Below are 27,785 nucleotides of genomic sequence, written 5' to 3'. Positions count from 1 at the left end.
CCCCAGGCCTCCGAGGCAAGGAGGCACTGCAGCCCACAGAGATGTAGGGCACTGGGTTAGAAGAGGACGATGCTGCTGCCCTGGACAGTGTAAAGGTGACACCTGAGAAGGCCAGCACGCTTCCCGTCTCCCTGGTTGGCTGCAGAGGGCAGAGCAGGACTCACTGGCCCAAGCCTCCCTGAGGGGTTCAGCTACCGCCCCACACTCCAGCCCCGCTTGCCCCCCTCTGCCTCCCACTGCTTCTTCTGTCCTGATGCTGGCTGTGTGGATGTCCACTTTACCAGCTCTGATCTCGTCACTACCACAGCCTCAGCTTCTTGACTCTACGACCCCTGTCCTCATGCTAGAGCCCGGCTCTAACGGGACTCAGAGCTCACCAGTTTTTAAATCCATCTGTCTGACCGTGACTAGCTCTGGCCTCTTTGACAACTCTCTGCCCCACAGCTTTCTGTGAAACCACATTCCTTGCCGGAATTCATGTGCATATACCACCACTTGTTGGAGATAACAACAGAATAAACTAATTATTTAAAATTAAACATTTAAAGATAATACTTGAAGACAATTTAAAAAAAAACGATTTCTTTAATATTCTTATAAAAGACAATTCTCTACTTACAGGCCTTCTGGTTGAAGCACCTTGGACAGACTGATAGAATTCTGGCTGGACTCGACTACTTTTCTTGATTCTTCGTTTCCTCACCAAGATCTCTTTATCGCTCTGATGGTGAACTTCCACCACAGGCTTGGCTTCTTCCAGACGGGCAGCTGCAACGGCTGCAGCTCGCCTTCTGCTGTGCCGAGGGCTTGCTCTGAATCCCTGTGGTGGAAGACACAACCGAATACATCCAGGTTTGTATTGAGTTAGCTTGGAAATTCTCTGGGGCTGGTTATACAGAGAGCTCCAAAAGCCACAAGCTTAATGAGATCATTTACATTCCCAAAGTGAGCATGTACAAAGAGGCTCAACACGCAAGATTTGTGTAAGCAAGATTCATGTGCTCTGTAAAGCACTTGTGTCTCAGGGCCCAGAGTTACTTTTCGAAGTTACTCCCAGGATTAAGAAACGTTTATAACAAAAAAAGAAACAATCGAACAAACAAAACAAATAGACTCATAAACACGCCATGTAAGAGGTGGGGGCAGGTGGGGGCAATGGGTGAAATAGGAAAAAATTCAGTGAGTATATTTGATATCTGGATCTGCGTGGTGGCTACATGAGTGTATACACATGTCAAAATGCATCAAGTGGTATGCTAAGATTAGTGCATTTTATTGTATATACCTCAATTTTTTTAATGTGAAAAAGAAGAAATGTTTTTAATCCATTCTGGGTAAAATTGCAATATTTCCAGAAATTCTCACCTGGCTTTAGTGCATCTCCATATCAATGGGTAATTACATGGCAAGCAAGGGCTTATCTGGACCAAAGAGGTTGGGGGAGTATTCACTTGCTCGGGCCACAGCAAGAGAGAGATGTGGGACGACTGCTTGTAAGCAATAAACGGGTTTTAAACTTTATTTCTCCCTTTGACTGATTTCAGTTTCAAAGGTATTTTGCCCTAGCATTTCCCCTCCCTGGAGTTACACCTGTAAAGCCAGTCCAAATAAAAAAGGCAAGTGGGCACATTGCTTTACTTGTATGTATGTAAATCAGACTGCGTGTGAAGAAGAATATTTCCACAGAGGCATGAAGCAGGGGGAAGGGGCAGGAGTGAGTATTATTCCAGGGTAAAGGTCCACTCTACCTTCCTGAAGGCAGACTCTGAAAGAAGGAAAGTGGGATTGCAAAGCATCATTATAAAATACCATGAAGACTGAATGCTAAATGGAGACAGTGCAATAAGGCAAAGACGACGTTCAGCCAAGCAGTACTACGCATTTGGGAAACAAGTTTGGAAAATTACGTATGTCCACAAAGAATTACAGGTGTCCATGGAGCTTACAATACTGAAGAGCACAAGAAGTCCAACACAGAGTTCGTAAACACACTGGAGTGTAATTAAGGGTTAAAGTGGGCAGTGGTGGATTCAGTTCAGACACCTCAGAGAAGAAATCAATGAAGGAAGCTGAGAACAGTCTATATTTGGCTTAGTTAGGTGGGTGGCATTTGAAGAATGAATAGTATTTATATTCCAGGCAAGGGAAACAACCTAAGGAGTGAATGAAGAAGTAAAATGATGAACAGATGAATGGACCACGCAGTGATAAGACACCTTACTTCATTATGTGCCAGGATGGGAATATATAGGCTACACATGAAGTATGGTGGGAAATTAGAGAGGAGGAGGTGTGACATGCTCTAAGGAGGGCCTCTTTGGGGTTGTGGGTCTTCGGAATTTTAAATGATGTAAAAAAAAAAGTAAAGATTAGAGTACAGAAATGAATGAACAGTAAGAATTCAGGGGAGAAAGCAGTATGAGATACTGAAAGACAAATGCATACAGGGGAATTCTCACGGAGGGTCCCGGGAAAAGGCCTGGGGTCTGACTACGGACCCTGAGGATCAGGCTTAAGGATATGAAGAAGGAGGAAAAGAAGACAAAAGTAGAGTCTGAACCCCATCGTCAAAAGTAGCACTAAAGTCAGCAGAAATCATTAAGGAAGAGATGCAAGCGGATCGGCAAAAATGGGGCCATTGTCTGGACTCTTTCCTCTCACCCACAGACACATTAGCCTATTCCCATCCCTCCTCTGCGTGCAAGCTCACTGGGTCCTGCTCAACCCAAGAGAGCCCCAGAAGGTCCCCTCAGCTCCCACATAACTCAGGAAATAGGCTGCAGCTGCAGAAGAAGAGGATTAAGAGGGAGCTGGGCCGACTGCTCAGCTGAGTTCTAGACTTAGAATCAGACATGTCAGAATCGGCAGGCCCAGGGGCCACGTTCTAAACATGCAGGCTCCTGGACACCCCTCCCACCCCCGCACACACTCACACACATGTACACACTCTCTTTCTCTCTCTTTCCTTCCTTCCTTTTGAATTAGACCCACTAGGAGTGAAGCCAAGAAGCTCATTTTTTAAGAAGCTCCTCTGGTAACTTTTCTGTACTCGGAAAATTGCAGGAACCTCATGAGTTGGGGCTTAGTCTAACCACTAGGTGGCGGTAACTTCCACGTCCTCACAGTCTTGTTCAAAAATGTGGGCCGTGGGAGAGTTAACTAAGTATTTGATACTGTCATAGCTTGGCAAGTCGGGTACATTTCTTTGGTGAGAAGGCAGATTGTCTTTCTCTTATGCTTTTATGAGAAATAAGCAACCAAATATTGCTTGACTTGTAACAATACAAGTTATGATACAATATTATTACCAAAAGTCTTCGGTGGTCTACATAACAAACTCTAGAAACACTTGGGAAAACAAGGACTAAAGGTGACCACCCCCAAAAAGATTAAGATTGAATCATGTTGGTACAGTTATTCTGGGCAGCAATGACACAGTAAATTATTATGTTCTGCATACTTGTATCTACTCTAGAGAAATTCTACAAAGTATGCGCAAGAATATATTCAAGCATTACTTATAATAATAAATATTAGAAACATTTAAATCTGTCTTTCCTAAATGTCAGTCATTTCATTCCACCTTCAAATGCTTTAAAAGATCTAAGCACTATCACAGGCCTCTGTGATTTCTGTGACATCCAAATATATTTTGGAGAAATACATGGAGAATATCGTCAGTGATTCTGTAACATCTTCCTATGTTGACAGTAACTGCACTAGTGGGGGTGAGGATTTAATAACATGGGTAACTGTTGAACCACTGTGTTGTATACTTGAAACCAATAAAAGATTGTAAACCAATGATACTTCAATTCAAAAAATTTGAAAAAAAATATACTTACTCCTTTTAAATAACTTTTGATAAGCACCATAGTATACAGACTGCAGCCAGATTATATGGGTTCAGATACTGCGTTTGTCACTTCCTAGTTGTGTGATCTTAGATAGCTACTTCTTTGGGCTCTAATACAAACTCTTTCACTTCCTAGGTATGCAATCTTGGCCAAGTTACTTCTCTATGCCTCAGTTTCTTCATCTGCCAAAAACATATATTAATACCTCTCTGACAGCATATGATTTATGTGAGATAATACACAGTAGGTACTTAGAACCATACATAAATTACAAGAAGTAGTCAATAAATTATTACCATTTTTATTACTACTTCACTTGCTGGATGTTGTGGCAGCAATTCACATGCCAGGAGGTCAGAGTTGTGACCACAAACACTATAAACAACACAGAGTCATCACTGAGTGGTCACCTGGTTTATTTCCCTAACCCACTGCATAGAATTACAGGTCCTCGGCTTATTACACTTGCTTGTCCTGAATACTATAAAAGAAGTCATCACTTTTAACTGGAAGACATTTTATTTTGAAACAGTGGGGGTGCTATAAACTCTTACAGGTGTTAACACTATTTAATGGTGTAGGTATAGAGACCATTTCTGACTGGTCATTTGATTTTGCCTGGATGCCCTTTAACCAGATGACAAGTGTAAATGACAGACACTTGGAAGTCTCTCAGTAATGGACTGGAGCCACTTTTAGGACCCCTCGTTTTATCAGCACCTTTTGGTTCACAACTTCCCAAGATACAGTCTTGATACAGAGGTGAGTGGCTGATACCACGGCCCACTCCCGATGTTGCCCCTTAATAACCTGTACAGTTCACACGTAGGCACATGGCCAAGGCTCAAGCAACTGATCTCTCTGCTTGGACACCGAATATTAAATGGGAAGATGTAAACACCAAGAAACTCAAACTTAACCAGACTGACTGGCTGTGTAGACTGGCACAAAAAGGGAAGGGATATTAATAGTAATAATTTACTAAACACAATTGAGGTGTGAGGTCTATTATATCTACTTCATAGACAAGAAATCTGAGGTTTATTGGGGTTAAGTAATTGACATAAGGCAAAAACTTACAATTAGAAAAACCCATGTTAGAACCAGATCTATCTAACTCCAAATCGATGCCCTCACCGCTCTGTTCTTAGGCAGAGACATTTTAAGGCAGTAATGCTTTCAAAGCTAATCTTCTACATAAACTCATAGGCCTGGGCACCAAAGTACTCAGAAATGTAAGCTGATTGATTAACACAAGAAAAGGTCTATAAACAATTTATATAAGTGGGGAAGAAATTGAAAAAGTTAACATTTTGGGTTAAGAATTACTGTTATATAGCTCAAACTACCACCCAGTTCATAGATGAAGCATCGGAAAAAAGGAACCGAATATACTAGGCATTTATAAAGAACTGGTTTTGTATTATTGCTACACATACATGAACAGCTAAGGTTTGTAGGTAAATGAGATACAAACTTACCATATACAAATATTATGAAGTTCAATAAGCTGATGTTTCTATATAGTATATAATACCCTGCAAAAACACTTTGATTCTTCTCATCCAAGGCTAGAAATAAAGTATATAGCAGAAGTTCCTGGATCCATGAATAAAATTCAAGGCACATGGATGGTGAAAAATTATACCTTAATTCTCACTAACCTCCAACTGAAATGTACCATATTGCTCAATTGTGAATGTTGGACATAAATCTGATATTATTAGCAGTACCTGTCACTTTTTCCACCAAAATAAACCACAGATAATTACGTATTAAATTATAGTGGCTGCAGATATCTTGAAATACCATATGTACTCATCCTTAATTCAAAATCACAGTACTTGGTAAATCTGCCACCAGATTTACCAATTAAATTTGTAATTTAATTCACTAATAAAGAAGTTCAAATATGGCTCTGTCCAAGTATTTTTTATTTATAATGATATTTCAATATAATCAGTTGCCCTTATAATTACATATATATATATATTTTTTTTTAAGCATTCTAAAAATGACTCCATGGGCTTCACTAGACTGCCAAAGGGGTTTTTGGCATGAAATTTGTCAAGAATACAGGACATCTCAGAAATTTCCATAGGAGTTCATAACAGAGACTAGTAGCTGCTAACCAAAATCCATGTTTGCCTCTTTTTCTTGAGAACAAGCTAGACTGCATTTCCCAGCCTCCCGTGCAATAAAGTGGGGCCATGTGACTGAGACTAGAGAATGGAATGTGGATATAAGTAATATATGTCATTTCTGGACCAAGTCCATAAACACGCCCCACAACCACTTCACCATGCTCTTCTCTTTTGGCTAGGATAACCTCTAGAGCAACCTTGAAAGTCACACACTGAAAATGGCAATGCCTTTATTAACCTGGGCCCCCGAACAACTAAATAAAATTAATAACTGCAAATCTGTCACCCACTTGTACCCTTAAATGAACAAGTATATTTCTATTTTGTTGGTGCCATTGAATCGTTGTACACTTAAGTGTATATTGGCTACAGGAGTTTGTATCACCCTAATCCAATGGTTTAAAACACAGATTGCCAGACCCTACCACTGGAGCTTCCCATTTAGGCATCTGGGATGGGAGCTGAGAATTTGAATTTCTAATGAGTCCTCAGGTAATGCTGATACTGTTATCCCCTGACTACACTCTGAAAATCCTTACTCTAATACCAGTTCCTGCCCTTCACTGTATGGTGAGTGAGTAACTTTGGTCATAACACGCTACCCATTGCGCCGTGCGCAGGGGACCCTCAAGATTAAAGAAGCATTGCCACTTGTGGTTTTAATCATTTTACCTTAAAAGACTGCCCAGGGAAGCCACTCTGTCAGCTGGATAAGAAACAATGTATCTAGAGCTACATTTCTGTTTTCAGAGAAAATGTATTCCCTGAGAAATAAGGGATAATGGGACAAAATATTACCTTTTCAAAGTCTTATTTTCTAATAATTAATCATTCAACTTGTATAGATAACTGGATCCTGCAGGTATGGTATGATAAGGACAAATCAAATTTTAATCTATGAAAAGTCAGAAGATTTGTGTACTTATTTTAGACAAGGTTTCACAGGTTAGTAATACAGTATTTCTTTTTACTGTATTTATACTGACTAATACTGTACCAACTACTTACTAGCTCCTCTGATCAAAAGCTCTGACTGGCAGTCAGAGAGCCTTGATGATTTTTTTCAAATCACAAATAAATTACAACTTAAATGCAGTTTTATAAACAGAAATCTTTTTCAGTCTCTTACTGATGTCAACCATTCCCTTCTTGGACATATGCCCCACCTCCAGTTTCTGCTGTCTGGGGTGGGCTAGTTTTGTACCATGGCACCCCACCCCTCTGGGCATGGTTGTTGGGTCTTGATACTCGGGCGGAGCCTCTCTCTTGAGTGTCCGACAGAGAAACACCAAGAACATGGGCCACTTAGCACAAAGTCAAAAATTTATACTATTTGGTCCTTGATAGAAAAACTCTGCCAGCCCCTGCTCTGCAGAACCCTGTAGGGCTGTGTGCACAACAACCCAGTCTGTGAAATATAAGGTCAGTCAGTTTCCCTCTGGTAGCCATGTCCACTCCGTCTGTTTGTAGTTTTATAGGCAGATTAAACAACATCTGTTAGACTGTTTCATCAAACACATAGCTACTACCAAAAGAGGCTAATACTTGCATTACTTTTCTAATAATGATACCTATTCCCTGATTTTGTATATTTGGACTGTACCATGCAAAAGGTTTACACAGATTTATCAAGCCTGGTGCTTTTGGTACAACAGATTTCAAAACTTCACCCTTCCCACCTCCTGCTTTGGATTTCAGAAATAACGCCATCAGCGCAGTGACGGTGAACTTTATGGGCAGCACTGTCTAGTAAGGCAAGGCAGTTTTCTGTTGAAACGGGCCTCAACACTGTTTTTTAATTCAACATCAGGTTTTTTGCCAAAATAAACCATAAAATGAAAATAAATATGCTTGGCTTTTAAGAGACTCTCTTGGAGTATGGACCCCACATTGCATTCATAATAAAATCCAGTTAAAAGTAGGGCAGAAATTGCATCCACTACATGCACAACGGTAACGAGAACATCTTAGTGGGTACCAAATCCCACTGTCAGGACGTAGGTACCCATTTCCTTGGTTGCTAGGAGTAGTGGCAGCTCCTGGCTTTTAGCCGAATCCCTATGTGTGAATTGCCCTCGGCCTAAGAGCTCGTCACTGGTTGTCAGGGCACACCCCCTCCCCAGAGCCAATGCTGGTCAAGAAAAGGGGAAGTACTTGTCTCACTGGGGGACAACTCGGAAGGGCCTCTCTCCTCCATAGTGTCTATAGGGCACCAGGGGAGCCTCCGTTGCATGCGGATGCTTTACACTTCTACTTCTCTCTCGGCTTAGTCCTGCTCCCCTCACTCCGTTCCAGTGGAGCCCCGAGAGTGCGCTCCAGTCCAGCTCCTAAACATCTTAACAGGGTCTTCAGTAGCTTATGACCCATCTTTAACATTCAATGACAGAGAAGAGCCAGTAGTAAAGAAGTTCTAGGAACAAGGAGAAGGGAGTAGCATTTACCAAGGGGGCGGGGCTAAGGCAGGGGGCGGGGTTGGGAGAGGGGGAAGCGGTTAAAGGGGCACAAGAATCCTCAGTCACAATATAAGTTGGTCACGGGGACAGTAGCACAGCATGGAGAACACAGTTGAAGATTCTGTAACATCTTACTACATTAGTGAGATAGTGACCGCCCCAGAGCCGGTGGGGATTTAATAATATCGGTAACTGTTGAACCACCGTGTTGCATATTTGAAACCAACGTAAGATTGTATATCGTGATACTTTAATAAAAATAAAATAAAAGATAGTGTTACAGGCCTTTCTCGTGAAAAATACGAAAATAAAAAAGAGCTTCTAGAAGACAGCAAATCCATCAATACAAAACATGAGAGTAACAGCAAAAATACTGAGCAGTATATACATCAGAAACAGGCAGCAGGAGGATACAGAAGCAGCAGCCACCTGGGAGGTGAAGTGGGGAGTAGAGAGGTCTAGAGAGAAGCTGAAGCTCCACTCAAAGCTAAGGAGGGCAAGTGAGGAAGGCTGTCTGGGAAGCAGGAGCAGCAGTCTGCCATCGGCTTTTGGGGCAGCAGAGCTCAGCGCCTCTTGGCATGAGGTCCCAGCCACAGGCTCAGGCAGTCATGTGCAATGACAGGCTCTATAAATAGCAGAGCAACCAGCAAATCATAACCCAGGCTTCCTGACTGCAGACTGAAGGGCCCTATAGATGATTCTTTAAATGCGAACACAATGTGTTCGCATGCAGCCCTTTCCAAGCTACCTACTCACAGACGGTATCACTAGTGACCATGTCTATGAAATAAAAAGCATCACAGTTGAAAATCTGAGTGTGTCCCAACGCCCTTTCCAAGCGAGGAAACAGATAAGGAAGCAAGCATGTTTTATGGGGTGTTCACAACTTCTCAGTTTAAATGCTGAGAAGCCAAGTGGCACCCAAAGAGCAAGATCTCTGAAGTGAACAGTCACACCAAGCAAAGGCCACAAGACAGATCATAGGACAGAAAGCAGCAGAGAGGGGCTGGAGGAGCCAGAAGGGGGCCAGAGAAGGCACGGGGAGTGCAGGTGAGAGCGCAGGAGCGGGGCGGGGTGGGGTGGGGTTGGGGGGAGGCTGCGCAGCCCAGTAAATGTGCAGGAGGAAATGTGCAGTGAGGAGAAGAAGAAGGGGAAGGAAAGAAAGATAGAAAACAGGAGGAAAAGATAGAAAAACAAGCTATTCAAGCTGTTGGGCTGGAATTCAGGGCAGGTGTCCAAGTTCCACGGATGAGCTATGGCACCATAACAGGGAAGTAGGGTGGTCATTTACTGAGCCCCCAAGACAGGAATTGGGAATGGATGCTGCCAAGCTCACCTTCAAGCCCCAGGCACAATGCCTGTGAAGCTAGTCTAAAAACATGATGGGCAGTCTTCCAACACACACTGCTCTGATGAGAAATGTCTCAGAAACATTGACAGTCCCACTGAGGATGCAGAGAGCAGAAAGGACTGACCGTCTATGCCCACAGTCTAAAAGCTGAATCTCTGCCCCAGATGAAACTAATCGAATGTGTATTTGGTCTACGTTCAAGTCTTAAATGCTTTCCTGGCAGCATATTCCCTCTCACAATCTGCTTACTCGAAAGGCATACTTATGAGCACGAAAAAAGAAGTTTTCATGACCCAAATCTTCTGATATTTATATTAAGCAAAGACAGAGAAATAGGAACAGGCAGAGCTAACAGAACCAAGGGTCCAAACTAAGACTCTTAATTGGAGGTTTGGAAGAAATGTTTGTGGCTAGTCTATTTGGGGGGCAACTATGGCATCTTTCACTCTTCATTTCTGCTCTTTGACATACATGAAAGCAATGAGCAAAATCTCAGCATGAGAAGTCATCTTGCACACTGACTTATTTTCCTAAAATGATGCACTAGCTAAAAGCTTAAAAGAGATCTTATCACCCTGTCTTGCAGCTATCTGGGCAAGAGCTATGAACTTTTTAACCTAGACCATATGATCCTGTTCACTTTTTCCCAGTAGATTGATTCAAGTGGTGTTTATCTCAATGTGGCTCTTTCACAGCATTTATCTCAGTTTGATTTATCAACAAGGTACTCGTGGATATGAGAGCAGACACATGCTTCTTTCTCCTTTGAGTGCTTCATTTTTCCTACTTTATTATGGAACAGAGTAGATGCTCAATATGTTTTGGTTTGGATTTTTCTTACTTAAAGATCTATTTGTATAAAGTTATCAGAAAAGAACAAATTAGAAACTTACACCCACCAAAAAAAGAATATCACACTCTTTGCTAACTATATAAACAAATGTCCTTATTTTATACCTCCAAACACACACTTCCAGAGTAATAACTGTGAAGTTAGTAAATAACATCCTGATTTTTTCCAATATTTTTCCAATGTTTACATAGACAATTATAGATACATAAATATAAACTGTTTATACAGATAATTAAACAAAATATAAACAAAGTAGGATCTTGCTATGCATATAGTTTTGCACTTGTTTTTTTATTTAACAATACTATACATAGTATTTCGATGTACATTCTTTTTAACAACTGAAAACTTTTCTAGCATATGGGTCTGTCATATTTAAGCTATTGTATAACTGATTAAAATTTCAGCTACTTCCATTATTCTCTACTAGAAACAGGGCAATAAATAAGATATATATGTGTCTTTAGCTAAATCTTTACTTAGAAATGGAATTGCCAAGGGGTTAACATCGAAAATAAAGAATTCATATGCCTCAATGCCAAAAAAACAAATAACCAAATTAAAAAATGGGCAGAGGACCTAAGCAGACACTTATCCAAAGAAGACATACATATGGCCAACAGGCACATGAAAAGATGCTCCACATCGCTAATCATCAGGGAAATGTAAATCAAAACCACAGTGAGATATCACCTCACACCAATCAGAATGGTCACTACCCAAAAGACAAGAAATAACAAGTATTGGTGAGGATGTGGAAAAAGGGACCCCTCCTACACTGTTGGTGGGAATGTAAATTGGTGGTCACTATGGAAAGCAGTATGGAAGATCCTCAAAAAACTAAAAACAGAAATACCATACAATCCAGTAACTCCACTCCTAGGACTTTAAGTGAAGAAAACAAAATCCCTGATTCAAAAAGATATATCCACTCTTACGTTTATTTCCCATTATTTACAATAGCCAAGTTACAGAAGCAACCTAAGTATCCATCAATAGATGAATAAAGAAGAGGTGGTACATATATATAAATGGAATGTTATTCAGCCATAAAAAAGGAAATCTTGACATTTGCGACATAAATGGACCTGGAGGGTATTATGCTAAGTGAAATAAGCCAGGCAGAGAAAGACAAATACCATGTGATTTCACTTACATGTGGCATCTAAAAACAAAAGAGCAAAACAGCAATAGACTCATAGACACTGAGAAGTGACTCACGGTTACCATGGGGGAGCAGTTGAGGGGGTGAGGGTGAGGTGGGATAAAGGGGCACAAAAATTTTCAGTCATAAGTTGGTCGTGGGGATGCAAGTGCAGCATGGAGAATACAGTCAATGGTTCTATACCTTTCTATGTTGACAGGTAGTAACTGCACTAGTTGGGGTGAAGATATAATAATACGTGTAACTGTTGAATCATTGTATTGTATATTTGAAACTAATATTGTATATCAACTACACTGCAATAAAAAGAAATAAACAGAAATGGAATTTCCAGGCCATAAAAAAATCACATTGTAAAAGATACTGCCAAATTCATGTCTAAAAACATTGACCCAAATTATATTTCTAGCAACACTATGAAAGTACCTGTTTAATCCTATTCCGATCAGCAATGGATAGTACTAGTCTTTTTATTTTCTGCCAATCTGATGGCCAAAATAAACTGATCTTAATTTACACTATTTATTATTAAGGTTGGAAATCTTGTCGTACTTTTATAAACCATTTTTTGGCTTTCTTCTTTGAATTGTCTGTTCACATCCATGGCTCATATTCCTGCAAGTTACATATATTTGTTTTCCATATAACATGAATACAATCATTTGTGATATAAGCAGCAAGTATGTTTGCCTGTCTTGCAACCTATCTTATTGTAGAGAAGTTTACCATTATTTTTTATTTAAAACTTCCATTCCTTTCCTTTATGACTTCTACATTTTATTTTTTTCCTAGAAAGTTTCTCCCAACTGCAAGATTATAATATACTCTGCCATATCTTCTTCTATTCTTTAAGTCCTTTATAAAAAGTTCTTTATGTATACATTTATAATCCACCTGGAATTAATAATATGCAAATTGCAATTATTAACCATCCAAAATAAATTTTGGACTACAGTATAAACTATAGACTAATTTTATTTCTTTCGCAAATGGGTATCACCGTCCACTAAACTATCTGTTCTTTCTTCCAAGATTTAATTTTCTTTTTTATTTTTAAATGTTTTCTTATTATAGAAAATTTCAAAATATAAAAAAGAAGTTAAGAGTATGAAGAATTCTAAGTACCCATCACCCAGCTTCAATAACTATCAATACATCCCTATTGATTGAAACAGCTACTTAAATCATTTACTGTAACTATATCTATAGGAACATTCTGTTCTACTTTAACCAATGTGGTTATTTTTATAATGATATATAAACACATAAAACACTACCTTCAAGACTAAAATATGGCTGATCTACCTAATAAATAAACACAAAGGGTCGGACAAAATGAAGAAACAGAGGAATATGTTCCAAATGAAAGAAAAAGGCAACACCTCAGAAAAAGAGGTAAATGAAGTGGAACTAAGCAATCTACCTGATAAAGAACTCAAAGTAATGATCATAATGATACTCACTGGACTTGAGAGAAAAATGGATGAACTCAAAGAGAACGTCAAAAAAGAAATAAGAAAAATATAAAAAGAAACAATCAGACATGAATAATACAGTAAGTGAAATGATAAAGTAAACTAGAGGGAAGCAAGAGTAGCTTAGAGGATGCAGAAGAACAGATCGATGATCTGAAACACAGGGTAGTGGAAATAATCTAAGCTGAACAGTAAAAAGGAAAAAGAATTTTTTAAAATGTGGCTAGGAAACACAATAGTTCAAAATCTTTCTGACACAGCAAAACAAGTTTAAGAGGAAAGTTTATAGCAATACAGGCTTACCTTAACAAACTATAAAAAAAAATCTCAAAACATCTAACTTTATACCTAAAGGAACTATAAAAACAAGAATAAACAAGCTCAAAGCTAGTAGAAGGAAAGAAATAATAGAGACCAGAATGGAAATAAGTGAAACAGAGACTAACAAAAACAACAGAAAAGATCAATGAAACTAAGCGCTGTTTCTTTGAAAAGAGAAGCCAAAGTGATAAACCTTTACCCAGACTCATAAAGAAAAAAAGAGAATAGACCCAGATGAATAAAAGCAGAAATGAAAGAGAAGTTACAATTGACATCATAGAAATACAAAGGATTATGAGAGACTACTACAAAAAATTTTACACCAACAAATTGGACAACCTAAACGAAATGGATAAATCCCTAGAAACATATAGTCTTTAAAGAGTGAATCAGAAATAGAAAATCTGAACAGACTGATTACTAGGACTGAAATTGAATCGGTAATCAAAAAACTCCCAACAAACAAAAGTCAATTCTAGAACTGGCTATCTTCATAGGTGAATTCTACCAAACATTTAAAGGAGAGTTAATACCTATTCATACAAGATATACAAAATGGTTTATATGTTTTAAAAATATCATTTCCTCCTGGGAAACTCCCTTTGAACTCTATAGTGTTCAACTAACTGGGAAACTCACTACCCTAGTCAAGTGCTTCTACCGGTCTGTGCCATTTGGCCAGTTATGCAACATCTCATCCTCAATCCTCAGGGTTTGTTGAAAACATTGATGGCATTATTAAGGCTTAATTGGCAAAAGTTGTAGACTCTTCAAATACCCTAGCCAAAGGCACTGCCATTAGTCCTTATGAGTCTCAGATCTACCCTTTTTGGAACCCATAAACTCTCACCCTTTGAGATAATCACAAGACACCCAGTGCACATGGCTCCTGCTTCCTTCAACCTACAACTGGTAAAGGGGGATATACTTCAATACTGTAAAGTCCTAATTATTTCCACTAAGAATAATCACGCTTTCGTAGAACTATCTTTCCACAGCAGGTCCCTTCAACATCCCATCTTGCAGCCTGGAGATTTTGTATATTAGAAAAGTTATCTCCAGAAAGACTCTTTTCTACCCCATTGGAAAGGAACCAACCCTTGTGCTGCCACAGCCCAAGGAATAGACTCTTGAATCCATGTGCCACATCTAAAGAAAGCACCAAATTCCTGACTGGACCTGTACACCAACGTGTGACTTGAAAATAAAGATTTCCAGGAACTGAAGCAGATGACGTCTGAGGCAGACAGCTTTCACAAGATGACTGGACCAGGCCTATATTACTTTTGCTTGCTATTGCTTCTTGCCTAATTTCTTCCCTCTTTCTTGGCCCAATCTACTGCAAAAGGGGGAACCCTTTCTGACTGTTAAATATGTCACCAGGAATTCCAATCTTCTCATGATGTCAGAGATCTCTTAGTCTTTAATCCATTCCCCTGGACCCAAGGGAAATAGAAACAAGCTAACTCCTCTTTGCGAGGCTTTTAGAAAAGAACCCTTTATGCTGGAATGGTTCCTTGCAGAATGTCTGCTCCTCATCTTATTCTGTATAATCATTTTTAATCTTTATACCTGTTGCCTGTCAAACCTTTGTAGAAATGACATGCCCAAAAGGGTAATGTTAGCTCAGCACTTCAAGATTCTCTCCAACACTTAAGATATAGACCAGATGGGAAGTGCCTGAAGATTCTCCCTCTTACCCGTCATCGTTATTCAATGTGGCCTCAACGGTTTCCAGCCTGCATACTTCCCTCCAGCACGACAACCAAGAAATGTCCTTCTTGGCACCAAGGAATAAAGCCCACTTTAGTGAACAAAATCACTAAATAGGTCAAGTGTTGCTTTCTCATCTAGAGCCTGCAGAGATTGGTGAGGCCAGCAGTCACAAGTCAAGAGTTCACCCTATCCTTCTCAGAGACGGCAGGAAAGAAGAAAAGCACCAACTTTCACAAGATGCCTGATGCTGGGGGTGGGGGGTGGTGCAAAGTCTAAGACAGAAAAGCAAGAAGAGAAAAGTCCTCTGTTTAGGATATAGAGCTGCAAGAAAAAAACAGTAGAGTTAAAGAACAAAAGAGACTAAAGGTGTGGGCCATGAGTCCTGGCCCTTGACAGAGACTTGGCCCTCTCCGACCCCACCCCCAGAGCTTTGGAGCATCCAGCTAAACCCTATACTGCTACAGCTCTCACTGGGAGCCAGTGTGCAATTATTTCAACGAAAGGAAGCAACAGTGATCTCCACACTGCGGACCCTTTGGAGAGAAGTGGCAGCGCCCTGTGAAGGGCACTCAGGAGAAACCGTAAGATCTAATCCCCTCAGTTTTCATCCTGCACCCACATTCCCCACTCTCTAAAAGAAGACAGAAACAAGCTCTGTGAGATAGAAATGAAGGCACTCATATTGACTTACAGGTGAGAACCAGCCTTCTTAAATCACAACTGATAAAACCAAATTGCCTTACCAAAAGGAATAACCCTGCTGAAGTATGGTTATAAAATCAACAAATTTATACTGTCACCATCAATGTTTCTCATTTGAGTGTTGCTAAACTCTTTAAAAAGATTCATTGTAACCACTAACGCACTTCAATATAAGCATAGGTGTGTATGTAAATCCCAGAACTGTCCCTACACAGTTCTGCAGGACTAAACATAATCTTAACACAACACTAAGAAAGAGAAAGCACTAACATAAAATATCTACCTAGAGAGTACAGAATAAAGAAAACATAAATACATGAAGATGTACTGTGGGAGGCAACATCAGTGGGGCAGTAAGGTAAGGATAACAATGTTTATATGTTCCTGAATGAGTCTGATGGCTAAAGTGAGTCTAAAAAATTCAAAATCCTCTGTCATCCAAACATAGATTGCCAACTAAAATTTTTGCAGAATGTGAACGGGAAAACATTCAACCTAAACATGATCCCATGCGCTATTTATATTTGCATTTTCCAGATGGAGGCATCACGGGAAGAGCTTTTATTTCCCTCAAACCCCTCCATTTAATCCTCTGCTTTCAGGTCATCTCATCTCCCAACAGACCTATTTTTAGCAGCCCTTATTACTCCTTTGATTCATTTATCTCCACTCTCATCATTCCCTGAAGCAGGGCAAAACTGCTTGATGTAGGAAGAACAAACACAGATTTCCTGATGCAAAAGGTGAGTTATTCTAAAGCTACCAGAGTATTTTAGATTTTCATAGCCTTGAAAACCGTCTTTCCAATTTATTCTGCTACACATCTTCTGAGTAAGCGGATGTAGAAAGTGTGTTGCCAGAAAAACATCGGCAATGTAAACACACACCAAATATAAATTAAATTCACTCTGAATGAAAATACTATGTTTACTTTCATACAATGCAAGTGGATTATTAAAACCTACCTTTTAGCATTTGGCACATGGTACCAAAATCCTTTCAGAGTCCATTTATCCATTTGCCGTTCAGTTTTCTCATCCTCCACTTTTACTTGGGTCTCATTATTCATTATGCAGCTAATATATTTTGAGGCCTCCTGTGTGTGTGGGAGTGCACTAAGCACAGAAACCAGAACAAGCAGGCACGGAACTCACCCTCAGGAGCGGCCAGGCCAGAGGGGAGCAGTCTTAAAGCAAGTGATACACAATGAAGGTAACATGAGGAAGTATGCTCAGGAGACATTCCGGGGCAACCGAGGCAAAGGTCAGTTCATGGTGGGGAGGGGAGGGGCTGACCACTGTGTGAAAGAAGCCAGGACACCAGCTTCCAAAAGAGGGTCCAGGGCAAGGAAAGACCTTGCGGTCAGAAAGAAGAGGACACATAAAGGTATTGAAAATAAATGATGAGTTGAGAGGTTAGAGATGGGATCAGAAACTTGAATGTGGTGTTATTCCATCTTTTAGTCACTCCGAGGTAATTAGGTGGTGACCCTGATGTTTTTTGTGTTTGTTTGCATCTTTTTTCTTAAAGAAGGCTGGAGAGCCCCTGTGGGTCCTGACTAGAAAGCTCAGTAAGCCTGTTTAACTGAGCCAATGGGAGGATACACCCTCCTCAGTCTGGTACATTTCTGCCTCACCTCAGACATCAGTGTACATGGAGAACCCAGAAGACAGAGGGGACACAAAACAAAATACCAGGACCTGAGATTGGCTCATGACCATGTTCATGATTCTGCTGTAAAAATGCAAATATTTCTATGCAGGGTCATATCTCAAAAACCATATCAGTTAGTAGCAGGGACTATTAGCAGAATAGGATGAAAAAGAGGGCAGGTAAAAGGGAGAATTATTTAGAGACTCAAGTACAACAATAATGGGGTTAAAAAGGCACCAGAGACACAATGCCAACTTCAGTTTGGTTTGGACCAGCTTTTCTCAACGAGCCCAGCTAATGCGACAATAAGTATTACTTTTTGTGTTAGCCATTCTGGGTTAATTTAGTGAAATGTATCTCCCATTATATGATACCAAACTGGCACCAGTTCAGAGACTGTCAGAAAGGAATAAAAATAAGATAGAAGAACAACAGACACCTGGAAAGGGTAATGTTAAACGCTATTTGAATTGTTTAAGAGCTTAGGAAAAACATGGGAAACGCAAAATTGTTACAGAGCAAATACAGCATTGAAGTAAAACATGACTTAGAGTACCCGAAAAAGAGAAAATTTCACAGATCAAACTCATGTATAAATAGTAATGCAAAAATCCTAAAGAAAATATCGGCAAATAGATTCAGCTGCCAGTTAAAAGAATACAATGTGATGAAGGGGAATTTATTATAGAAATTCAAGAAGAGTCTAGTGTTAGAAGATCCAGTCCTGTATTTCATAGGTCTAAAGAGATAAACCATACAATCATCCCCATTGGCACAGAAAAAGTATTGTGGAAAAAAATTCAAAAAACAATCTCCATAAAAACATTCACTACAATATGAATAGATGAGTCATCAGCCTGGGTCCTTCTGGGTAAGCAGAAAGCGCATCAGGTATTTCAACAGAGGAGATTTAACAAAGACAGTTGGTGAAATACGTGTTGGAGAACTGGCACAGGGGAGAGAGGACAATGAGGTACCTCAGAGATAATAAATGCAGGAGGCAGCTACCACCTGTAAAGTTGGGGGTGGGAGAGGAAGGAGATTAGGTTACAAGAATGTGGGAGCTCCAAGGAGAGGCCCCACAAAGCTGGAGTTCAGAACTGTGGGAAGGGCTGCGATGCTTAGGCATAGTTACTTCCTCAAGAGTTGAGAGAAGTGCCTCTTAGTGGGGGCTCATATCTCTGAGGAGGGGTCACTGTGTGGCTGCTGCTGGTACCTGTGAGGGGGAGTGATGAGGCTGGTTCTGCCAGTCTAGAGAAAAAGCTGGAGGCTGAGGTAAAATACCTCCCCTGGGGTACCTCTGACAGGAATAGGAAACAGGAAGTGCTTCTCCCTCCTCCCACCTTCCAGGCTCCCCCTAATGCTCCCCATTAACAGATCCCAACAGGAAGCAGCTGTCAAGAGCAGCTGGGAAATGTAGTCTGCAGAGTCCCAGCCCCAACACTAGAGAGTATAGCATGTAAGAGCAAGGGGAAGCTGAGAGACTAAGGGTAAAATGTGCAACACAGATGGTCAACTTCTGAAACATAATAAGATACACTTATCTCAACTCAAAAGCCTGCTTATGTTTAATAGGGAAACACAGAGACACAGGAAACACAAGGATTCACAAGAAACTAAGAATGGTCATTAACTAAATTTCCTTAAACATGAGGAACAAGAATGGGATAAAGAATTCTCACTGATAGTTTTAACTGTTTTAAGTTTTGAAGCTTGTAAATGTTTTACTTATGCAAAAATTGACCTAAAAGTAAAATTAATAAGCAATAACAGCAAATGCTGCCAAATAAAATCTTTAATCCCTGTAGTGAAAAGATACCAGCACACAAAATGTTTTTGCTGTTACCTTTCTCCACTCCCCGAAGTCCCATTACTAAAATCTTAGGTGTAGAGCCAGGAAAAAACAACCAAATAATAACAGATCCAATTAACCCTTTGATTCTACATATAAGACAGAGAAACTCTCAGGAAATTGGAGGTATAGACAAAGAAGAGAAGAAAGAAAGCACCAACACTGACTTGAATGAATGAGAAATTTCTTATCTGATTACACATCACTATAAGATAAAGGAAAGACTAAGGTTTCAGGCCCAGAAACTAAAACACAGGGTAAAATATCCTTAGTTCAACGAACTGAAACAAATAGTTCAAAAATTAATATGGAACCACCAAAGACCCCGAATAGCCAAAGCAATCCTGAGAAGGAAGAATAAAGTGGGGGGGAATCTTGCTCCCCAACTTCAAGCTCTACTACAAAGCCACAGTAATCAAGAAAATTTGGTACTGGCACACGAACAGACCCACAGACCAGTGGAACAGAATAGAGAGTCCAGACATTAACCCAAACATATAAGGTCGATTAATATATGGTAAAGGAGCCATGGACATACAATGGGGAAATGACAGTCTCTTCAACAGTTGGTGTTGGCAAAACTGGACAGCTACATGTAAGAGAATGAAACTGGATCATTGTCTAACCCCATACACAAAGTAAATCCAAAATGGACCAAATACCTGAATGTAAGTCATTAAACCATAAAACTCATAGAAAAAAACATAGGCAAAAATCTCTTAGACATAAACATGAGCAACTTCTTTATGAATATATCTCCCCAGGCAAGGGAAACAAAAGCAAAAATGAACAAGTGGGACTATAACAAGCTGAAAAGTTTCTATATAGCAAAGGACACCATCAATAAATAGAACAGAAAGGTATCCTACAGTATGGGAGAATATATTCGTAAATGACAGATCCAAAAAGGGTTGACATCCAAAATATATAAAGAGCTCATGCACCTCAACAAACAAAAAGCATATAATCTAATTAAAAAATGGGCAGAGGGGCTAAACAGACAGTTCTTCAAAGAAGAAATTCAGATGGCCAACAGACACATAAAAAGATGCTCCACATCGCTAGTCATCAGAGAAATGCAAATTAAAACCACAATGAGATATCACCTCACACCAGTAAGGATGGCTACCATCCAAAAGACAAACAATAACAAATGTTGGCGAGGTTGTGGAGAAAGGGGAACCCTCCTACGCTGTTGGTGGGAATGCAAATTAGTTCAACCATTGTGGAAAGCAGTATGGAGGTTCCTCAAAAAGCTCAAAATAGAAATACCACTTGACCCAAGAATTCCACTTCTAGGAATTTACCCTAAGAATACAGCAGCCGAGTTTGAAAAAGACAGATGCACCCCTATGTTTATTGCAGCACTATTTACAATAGCCAAGAAATGGAAGCAACCTAAGTGTCCATCAATAGATGAATGGATAATGAAGATGTGGTACATACACACAATGGAATATTATTCAGCCATAAGAAGAAAACAAATCCTACCATTTGCAATAACATGGATGGAGCTAGAGGGTATTATGCTCAGTGAAATAAGCCAGGCGGAGAAAGACAAGTACCAAATTACTTCACTCATATGTGGAGTATAAGAACAAAGAAAAAACTGAAGGAACAAAACAGCAGCAGAATCACAGAACCCAAGAATGGACTAACAGTTACCAAAGGGAAAGGGACTGGGGAGGATGGGTGGGAAGGGAGGGATAAGGGGGGTGGAAAGAAAGGGGGCATTACGATTAGCATGTATAATGTGGGGGGGGCACAGGGAGGGCTGCGCAACACAGAGAAGACGTAGTGATTCTACAGCATCTTACTACGCTGATGGACAGTGACTGTAATGGGGGTTGTGGAGGGGACTTGGTGAAGGGGGGAGCCTAGTAAACATAATGTTCCTCATGTAATTGTAAATTAATAATACCAAAATAAAATATATATATATCCTTAGTTATAGCTCCCCTTTTGTATACAGTCATCAAGGACAGAGTTCCAGAATTCCATATATGTTCCTAGCTTTTGCTTTTTTTCCTATATAACAAGACTACAGATGGGTTTAAATTCTGTGAACATCCATTTGAGGCTAAGGATTAACTCTTTTGATTGCCTCATCTGATGAATTTTTATATTTCTGTCTGAAGTGCATTAGCTAAATGAGACCTAATGTCCTTGTCATTAGCATTAGCAGTCCCTTTTCCAATATTCAGTCATTTATATAAAAAAAACACAAAAAAGACAATAAAATGTTCAAATAACCAAACAAATGCTGCTGAAAAAGACAGTAGTGCTGCTGAAACTGGTTATAGGCAGGCAGCTCTCAAAATATTCCTCTGTCATGACTGAATGACATAATCCAAAATCCTGACATGAAAACCTGTTCAGAGATGGCATTAATTCACACACACATGAAAAGGTTTTCTACACAATCAGAAATATGAACAGGCAAGAAACCCCTGATATTGCAAAATTCCAATTTCAGATGCTTCTTGCTGCTTCCCTGTCAGTCTTTTTCAACCTGTGATGAATTAGGTTGAAGTGATTATCCTATAATTATACCTACCTGCATTCTTCAGAATGGAAATGGCATTCTGAGTAGAATTGAGGGCAGAAGTTTAGGGAAGAAAAGTAAAGGGTATTTTAAAGCTCAGCAAACCGAGATAAGACCCTGAAGAAAATATTCTGGGAAGCCAAAAAAACAGGCAAGGGAGCAGTGGGCACTTAAGAGAGGCAGGAGAAAAAGGAGAAAGAGGGAGGAAGGAAAAACAGGAGAACCGAATTCCATCTACTTTGTAGCTGGAATTTGTTTTCTCAAATATGCCCCAGTGACTCCAATTATTCTACCCACTCAATCCCACTCATCCATTCATCAAATATTTAACAAAACAGTGACCCCACCCAAGGTTATGCAGACAAGATGAAAACTACATAGTACCTGCCCTGGAAAGACCGATGTATAGATCTCTACATCTGGTACCCTCATCCAATCCTGGAGGGGAGAATGTTTGGGAGAATTAAGGGAGGATTGTGAGGTAAAGAGGGGAAGAGGTGATGTTTAATCCTTGTTTTGAAGTATGAATAAGAGTTTGCCACAAAAAGAAAAGAGGAGAAGAATTCCAACAATAGCAATAATTGAGACACGAACACACAGAAGACAGTGAACATTCTGCAAATGGGCCTTGCTCATTTTGAGTTGGGGCATGTACACTGGAGGCAGGGTGGATCTGAGACTGAGTAAGGGGGTACCAATCCTGTAAGCAACAGGAAGTCATTAAGTAAAAAGAGTGGCAGACAGGATCTGATTATAAATAGTCAACTCTGCCAGCAGTATAATCGAAGTGACCTGGAAGCCAGAGCCCAGGGGACCGGATAACAGACGACTGTAGTCTGTTCCTACACTGTCTCTTGCCTACGAGCTTTACTTTTGTCACTATTACATTTTATTTCATTAGATGCTACTCATCTTTCCAGCTATCGCCCTTACCAGATGACTAGAAAATTTATCCTCCAAACAGACACATTTTTAAGAGTGAATGGCAATACTCAGACAGGATACTAAAACAATAGGCATAACCTAAAAAACTTCTTCCTGACAAAGGTGGTTACAAAAATCTCTTCATCACTGGGGGTTGTTAGCACAGCACGTATTTTGATTGGAGAAAAACGTCAACTCTTGCTATTCCACTTTGTTTTGTTTTTTCAATTACCTTTTGATCTGCTCTGAGTTTACACCTTCCAGCATACTAGTGTAAATGGTTCAGCTCAAGAGGGAAACAGTTTATTAATTGTTGTTCATCAGCCCACCAGTGCATTTTACTGGGGCCTGTGTAGGGTCTCCACTGCCAAAATGGAAAGATCATCCATTTTGTCACCGTCCCAGGTTGCCTGTCCTCTGCCCCTGAGGTGGCTGGCCCTTCACATGTCAGTTCGTGTGTACTCAGGAAACACAATTCGAACATTTATCTTAAAAAAGTGTAATTAGGAAACTCTAGTTTCTTAAATAAAAAAATACTAAAACATATTCCAAAGCCAAATATGGATACTCACTACAAGAGTTTGCTACTATGTCTTTGAACAATATAGATACACAAAGAGTTACCCAGCATATCTACAAAAATACGTTTTTTTACTTCTCTGGATTATTCACCTGCACTCTCCCTATCAGTTGGCAGTATCTCTGTTTTTCTAAGCTACACGCCCTAGTTCAGCTTTAATTAAAGGCCTGTTGCCATAGTTTCTCAGAGAAAAGCTCAAGGCATGCTTCAGTCCATTATTTCTTTGAGGTTTCTAGAGAAATTGTAATATAGCAGTTGCCAGTCAAAACTTCCCAATTTTAACTCCCACCCAGTACAGCATATGACTCAGACAGATAGCTAGGTATTCTAAATATTTTAGGAGAGTCTAAATAACTAGGAATGTTATTTAAAATTCGGCCTTTGGTTTCTTCTGTTCTGCCGTATCAGGAATGTGACCAGCAGACTACAGCTTAGTCAGACAGCAGATCGAGGGGGAGTCAGACTAACACACACACTGACTGCATCTGTGGAAAACACCAGCACATTTTTCTTTCTAATAATAATGGAGGAAAAACACCATCTTTATATGTTATGATAATCAACTTGCTTCATACTTTCTAATAATTCAGAAGTGCATATTTTGGATATGCTTGAAAAAGGAACTCTCAGAAAACAGATTAAATAATGGAAATTCATTTCTTCAAACATTTTAAAAATTAAAAAAGGTTGCTCAGAGAACCTTATTTCTTAAAGCTCTAAAATTTGATTCCATCTGAGCCCCACCCTGCTCTCAGATGGCGATTACCACCATCTCTTAAGTCCTGAAGAGCAAACTCAAAGGTTATTCTGAGCTTTCAAAGTTAAAAAATGTGAATTGACGCTGATCCCTATGAACCTTGGAAAAGGCAAATAAATGAAATGCTGGTTCGGCTCCCTGTAATTTGGCCCCACGTTTCTGCTTCTAGGTAGCTGTGGACTGTGTAGGTAAAAGGACCAGGGTTGCAATCTCAGCTCTGGGAGCAACCTTAGTATAACCTTGGGCAAGTGATGATTAAATGAGATAGGCCATATGTAGAGATAGGAAAGCTCTCAGCAAATGTCAGCTATTATCACTTCCCCATAATTAGGTCATCTCCAGGGCAGGATGTGGGGCAGGATGAGATCTCACTATTTCAGAAAAGCCCCAAATCACCCTGCTTCCTTTGACTATCATTTTAAGAGCCCATATAAACTACCCAGTTACTGATTTTTCAACTTAGATGTTACACAAATCATTTGACTTCTTCATTCCCTGTAACTAAACTTGCTTTTATTCTGTGTTTTTCTATACAAGATGAATAGATTCCAAAAAGTAATTGAGAGATAAGTGAGTCATATTTCCAACCAGGAGCATAGGGAAATTAAAGATGCCCTGTGCATGTTAGATTTGCACGTATTTACTAATGAATAAATACATGGTGAATAAATGGAGATTCCATTCTGTCATAGCCATTGTGATATGAGTCTCTTTGTCTTCCAATTAACAGGTTTACTTATTTTTTTTAATCACACATATTATCTTCACTGATTATCACAACATCCTGTAAAAACATAGCATAGGTATTGCTATTTCTAGTTTACCAAAACAGAAAGTGAGCCTCAGCAATACTAAGTGACTTACCCAAGGTAAACTAAGGAACAGGACTTGACCTCAGATATTTTTAGTCCTAAGTGAGGATCCTCTCCGCGTAGCCCTCTCACACAGCCCTGTCACTGCAGCATAGTGAAGGCAGGCTGAGAAACATCTTCCAGCTGCTCCTGAAGCCCCATACATTTCCTGAAATGCACTTCCTCACTGTTAAACAAACATGCAGCCCATCTGCCTCTCTGCTGCACGAAAAAGATCTGAAATGGAATTTTAAGTTGTAGACTATAGATTGGGGATGACTTTGTGAGGTACTATTTCTCCAGGTATCACACGGAGTATGCAGAAAGTTAATCTACAACATCTCATACTTGAACCATAGTGGGAACTAAAGCTCAGCCTGCTGTGCCAAAGGCATTACCCAGAACAAACGTTCACCTGGCAGAGATTTTCAGAAAATGATCCCAGTCCTGACTAGACAAGGGTATCTGCTCATCTTCCTGCAGGATTCCTTAACTGGGGGGCTGTCTGCCCTGGCAGTCCACACACGAGCATGACCACAGCTGGCACCGGAAAGAATGCGCAAAAGCAAGTGTCTATGTATCTCCAGTTTTTCAAGAAACGCGGACCATACTGTTCATCAGACACTTAGAATGGCCCCCAAAGATGAAGTTCTCACAAGGCAACTTCAGAAAGGCAGAAATTAGACCTCATTATTATAAAATAATTTAAAATTTTTTCAGTTCCTATTTGTACTGCAAATTACTATTATACTGCATCACTTTTTAAAAAGTAGACAATTTCACCAAATATATTTGGGGTTCCTTTGGGACACCCTGCATATTTCAAAACAAGAGGCAGTGACACTCCACATCAGTCTGAAATGCTTACGAATGCCTCCTGCTGCCTCCTCCACGCAGCTCCCAGGGGAGCGGGCAGCAGCAGGAATTCACTTATTTAACATTGGTTAAAGATTCTGCAGTTAATCAGTTAGCTATTTAAAACTTGCTTATGGTGTACAGCTAATTATTTCTTAATGTTCTACTCCCTGTATAAATAACATCAGTAAGCATGATGAAATGTAGATTGTTTTCTTTAAAATCCGCAGGTAGTTCTTTACGCTCAGTCTAGTTTTCAGAAATTGGAAGAAAATCCAGAAAAATCTGGAGAATTTATGAGATTGGACAAAAAGGAGAGGGAGAAAAATAAACTGTTTCAACTGAAAACATATTGAGGTTGGATTCCTAAAAACTCTGTATAATGATGAAATATAAATAGAATCTTTAGTAGAACTTGAGTTATACGTGGCAATACACATATCTATCAGCTACATTTTACTAGATGACAAAATGCTACAAGATTTTCCAAAAAGTAAATAAATAAAAAGAGAGAATAGCAATTGGCTTAAGGAAGACAGAGGGATAGACAAATTAAAAACAGATCATGGTTCTGGTTGCAATAAAGTAGAAGAATAAGCATGTTTCCTGCTAAATACAACTATATAACTGAACAGAATGCACCAAGCAGCCATTTGAGGATTCTGGAGATCAGTACAGCTGACCCTTGAAAAACATGGGTTTGAATTGCATGGGTTCACTTATACCTGGATATTTTTCAAAAAATATGTTGGGAAAATGTTTGGAGATATGCAACAGTTTGAAGAAATTGACAGAAAAACCATGCAATATTGGTTTTTGGAATCTGGAAATATTGAAAAAATTAATAGGAAGTTCAGAATGTCATGAGTGAATAAAATATCTGTAGATATTAGTCTACTTTAACATTTACCACCATAATCAACAGTAGGCTATAAGCAGTTAAGTTTTTGGGGAGTCAAAAGTTACACGGGGGTCATCTTCCTAGGTTGACAGATAGTAACTGCACCAGTAGGGGTGAGGATTTAATAATATGAGTAACTACTGAACCACTGTGTTGTATACTTGAAACCAATATAAGATTGTATATCAACAACACCTAAAATAATAAAAAAGTTACACGTGGGTTTTCAAGAGCACAAGGGGTGAGTACCCTTAACTTCTGTGTTGCTCAAGGGTCAACTGTAGTACAAAGGGCTTGAAATAAAAGGGCCAGAATTCAAAGTACCACCAAACCAGTGGTAATTTTTGCCATTTTTGACCTCCAGTACCTCCCAGACTAATGCAATGAAGCAGCATAGCCTAAAAGCCAGAGCTGGGTACTGAAGCTCAGACAAAGACAGCTCCAGAGCAAGTTCCCTTATTCTGTCTTGAGGAGTGAGAAAGGGAATTCTTAAGGCTCAGACAGAGTACAGAAATCCCCCATTACTTTCTCTGAGTCCTCTTAAGCCCCAGCCTTCCAGCCATCTCATAGGCAATGACATTAGGAGTCCCAGTAGAACGGAAACTAAAATTCTTAGGAAGGTAACCTTCCTCTCTGATCCCAAGAGACTGGGTTAAATTCCCATGGCTTTATATTATCTTTCTCTCTTCCTGCCACTGGCTCTGGATGCAAGCATAGTCTCAGACGTATGCAACAGAACAGGATAATGAAAGCCCCTACTTTCTGCTAAACAAATAGAAACAGTATCTGAAAGTACGACCAACCACAGAGAAACTAAAGAGAGTAAAAGG

At 39.7% G+C, this 27,785-nt stretch overlaps 1 protein-coding gene across 17 annotated transcripts in view; it reads right to left on the bottom strand.

Annotated features, from left to right (window-relative positions):
• DST (dystonin) overlaps window positions 1-27,785 on the bottom strand; it is a 397,695-nt gene that overhangs the window by 354,971 nt on the left and 14,939 nt on the right. For all 17 annotated transcript variants that reach the window (XM_073224747.1, XM_073224742.1, XM_073224734.1 and 14 more), the window contains exon 3: window positions 620-820. In XM_073224747.1, the coding sequence (XP_073080848.1) occupies window positions 620-820 (201 nt within the window). The remainder of the gene's footprint in view (window positions 1-619; window positions 821-27,785) is intronic.

Source organism: Manis javanica, chromosome 16 (assembly GCF_040802235.1).
Source record: "Manis javanica isolate MJ-LG chromosome 16, MJ_LKY, whole genome shotgun sequence".
In the NCBI taxonomy this organism is placed as follows: domain Eukaryota; kingdom Metazoa; phylum Chordata; class Mammalia; order Pholidota; family Manidae; genus Manis; species Manis javanica.
Note: the sequence above shows the minus strand (reverse complement) of the source record. Positions and strands in the feature narration are given on the sequence as shown.